The 3,682-nt window shown below is 31.9% G+C and overlaps 1 protein-coding gene across 1 annotated transcript; it reads left to right on the forward strand.

Moving 5' to 3' along the window:
• On the forward strand, positions 1-1,309 carry LOC108809477 (thioredoxin H1). Its single transcript, XM_018581615.2, has 3 exons — positions 1-216; positions 742-864; positions 990-1,309. Exons 1-3 carry the CDS (start codon positions 127-129, stop codon positions 1,119-1,121), a joined length of 345 nt encoding a protein of 114 aa, XP_018437117.1. The 5' UTR covers positions 1-126; the 3' UTR covers positions 1,122-1,309.
• Positions 1,310-3,682: the final 2,373 nt, after the last annotated feature.

Below are 3,682 nucleotides of genomic sequence, written 5' to 3' on the forward strand. Positions count from 1 at the left end.
ATATTGATGGCAAAGCTGTAATTTTTTAGGTGACTTTGGCTATGCTATATTTGAAAAAGGAAGAGAAGAAACATAAACAGAACACAACACAAGAGACAGAGAAGATCTGTGAAAAGAAAGCGAAAGATGGCTGCAGAAGAAGGACAAGTGATCGCTTGTCACACCGTGGAGGCATGGAACGAACAACTCCAAAAGGGCAATGACTCCAACACTCTTGTAATCTCTTTTCTCCCTTCTTCCAATTTTCTTTCTATATTTGATTTGGTGTTGCTGAGAGATGTGCTTGTCGTCTCTTATCCTATAGATTTGATTGGTTTGTTTGGTTTGATTTTCATAATCTCGATATGTCTCATCATCTCGGAATACATTACGTTGGTTCCGTCAGAAATTTGAATTCATCCATGCTTGATGAATAGACATAGAACATATCTATACGTGCATAGCAATTGAAATATTTCTTTTTTTTTCTTGAATCTGAATTACCATAGATTAGATTCTAAAGGCTAGAATAGATCTTACTGACAAGATGTTGCTAGTACGTACATGTTATGACATAGATTATATTATATTTTTAGAATCTGAAAGCAGATGCCACGACTATTTTTATGTGATACAAGCTAGTGCAGTTTTAACATTTGTTATGACGTGATTATATGGCCTCTATGGTTTAACATGTTTTTCATTATTGTATTGTTAATTGTTTTCAATGAAATGATCCATGAGTTGGTTACATTGTTGAAGGTGGTGGTTGATTTTACGGCTTCCTGGTGTGGACCATGTCGTTTCATAGCTCCATTCTTTGCTGATTTGGCTAAGAAACTCCCTAATGTGATTTTCCTCAAGGTTGATATTGACGAACTGAAGGTAACAGAAATATATCATCTGATTTTCTCTTTATTCTTCTTCTTTTGTTGAGAGAGATTGTTTTATAATTCATCTACTATGACCAAAGATTTAACAAATCACATTTTTGTTTTTGTATTGAACAGACAGTGGCGAGTGACTGGGCGATTGAGGCGATGCCAACCTTCATGTTCATGAAAGAAGGGAAGATTGTGGACAAAGTTGTTGGGGCCAAGAAAGATGAGCTTCAGTCTACTATTGCCAAACACTTGGCTTAACTAAACCTTTTACATGTCTTCTGTCTTAAGATATTGGATTTTTTGCTTTTTACTAACTGTTGAGATGTTATGACTTGTTCCCTCTTTGATATGATGATTCCTGTTTAATCTCGTCTGATGAGATTGTGACTTGCTAGTGAGTTTGTTGAATTATTATTTTGCTTTGTTTATCCAGTTGCTTTTTAGTTTTTTTTTTTCTACTTAGAAAACTACTTCCTGTTTCTACACTTGTCCTAAAGAAACTTACTTGCTCACCATATATGAGATGAAAAAAAATGTTTTTCAAAATTGAGGCACTGATCCGGGCGGTGTTTCTTAGCTTAGCTGAAGATGGCAAAATCTGTTTAACTAGAGGAGAATTTGAATCCTCAAATCAAAGTGGGTTTCCCAAAAAAAAAAGGACCATATTTTCATGAAATGTAATTAACCAAGTGTAAGAAAACTAATGAAGGAATGTAGAGGCTACAGCACGGTGTAAGGTGTTAATTGGCCGAAAAAGAATTTTGATGTTGCCTCCTAGTTTTCACAAAGGCCATTTCAGCATCTTTGCCTCTCTTGGAACCCATCAGTTTCAGTAGCTTGTGTGGATCACCTTGACCCTTAACTCCTTAAGTCCGTAACATATGCCATTTCTTTGTCCACGTCTATCCAAATATATATAATAATTTAATATTGCTTTTTGAAACTGTTTATATGGTGATCATATTTATATTTCACATTAAGGGTTCCATATTTGGAATTAGTGTCGTTAATGGTATAATATTTTATTCCTTATGTGGCACTCTCGTAATCTAAATTTTTAGAGCATCTCCAATGTATTACTCTATTTTTTACTCTAAAATGGAGTAACTTCAAAATAGAGTAGGATTTTGCTCAAATGTATTATTCCATTTTCTACTCCAAAATTGAATATTTTTAATATTTTATGCTTTATATTTATTTTAAAATCAGTAATATCACATTTCACTTATACTATTTGCAAAACAGTCTATTTTCACTTTGTAACATTTCTATTAAATACAATATTAATCACAATTTATTTTTTATTATATAATTAAAATTACTCAACAAGGTTTAAAAAGGAAATATTTAATACACTAAAAATTATATTACATTGTTTAAACACAATAATACATCAACTTAAATTATTCATTAGAATTATTATAATTATTCACTACAAATCTTTTTTGTTTTATATTATATATTTTGTTACATAAAATATTTCATTAGATGGCTGTTTATATAATTAATAAATATTAATAGTAAAATTTATAATATATATAGTAAAATAACATTATTATATTTATTTATAATAATAATTTATTAAAACAAAAATATTTAAATGTGAAGGACCATTTTGTAAATAAAAAAGTTCAACTCTATTTTGGAATAATGAGTTGGTTTACTCAATATTTGGAGTAATCATGTGTATTACTTCATTTTGGAGTGAAGTTGGAAATAATTTTACTGTAAAATGGAGTTTGGAGTGGGTTTTGGAGTAGGGTTGGAGATGCTCTTTAAGTGGTTAGAAATTAAATACGACGCAAGTCTCGTGACAATATCTACTAAAATAAACACAAGATCTTATGAAATTCAAAGACAACAATCTTCATGATTGACAAGTCACAAGTGATTGAGAGAAATAGAAGCGTTTTCTAACAATATTGCTACCAAGTTTGTGACAAGAAAGAGAGACTGGGGAGATTGTGTATGGAGTTGCCCCCAAGTTGGTCACACGCAAGAGCTGAACTTGATAATTTTTTTTTTCAAAAAAAAAATTTGATAAATTCTTTTTTTTTTGAAACTACCTGGTTGAATTTTTAGTCTGAGATACACAAATGCAGAGCCGGTAAGCATTACCTATAGTTTCCATAATATACATATATATTGATCATTTAATAATTTTGAGAGCATCTTTGACGGTGCAGTATCTTAATTGAAGATATAAACTAAAAATAATTAATATTTGTTGAATAATGAGGTGCAGTATCTTAATTGAAGATATAAACTAAAAATAATTAATATTTGTTGAATAATGAAGAGGAAAGCTTATCATTGATCATCGACTAATCGTCAATATATATACATGATACATGTAGTTATCCTAACAATAAGATAAACACCAAACTATATAAAGAGATAATGATGAAGTATGATATGTCGATCATATATATCGGTACATAACACTCCCCCTTGATCGACACATCCGGTTCAGGGTTCATTCATGCTTTTGATGTTGCCTCATTAAAACCTTTCCAGGAAAACCCAGTGGGACAAAACCTTGGATAAGGAAAAAGAGTACAACACATGAAACTCCCCCTGATAAATGCATCACTGAAGATCTTTGGACGATGCATTCCTATTGGGTCGATGAGCTTCTTGTAATACTTTGTAATTTCGCCGGCCGTCTGGAACTTCATTTGGACATGGTCAAGACGTGCTCCTTTGATGCTGACCACTCGACAATGTCTTCATGTTCTGGTCGGATGGATGATGCTCAATCAGTACTCGGATAGTACTCGACCGGTACTTGGATGTACCTCTATCCTGCGATTAAATCT

The sequence above is a fragment of the Raphanus sativus genome, chromosome 6, assembly GCF_000801105.2.
Source record: "Raphanus sativus cultivar WK10039 chromosome 6, ASM80110v3, whole genome shotgun sequence".
Taxonomy (NCBI): Eukaryota; Viridiplantae; Streptophyta; class Magnoliopsida; order Brassicales; family Brassicaceae; genus Raphanus; species Raphanus sativus.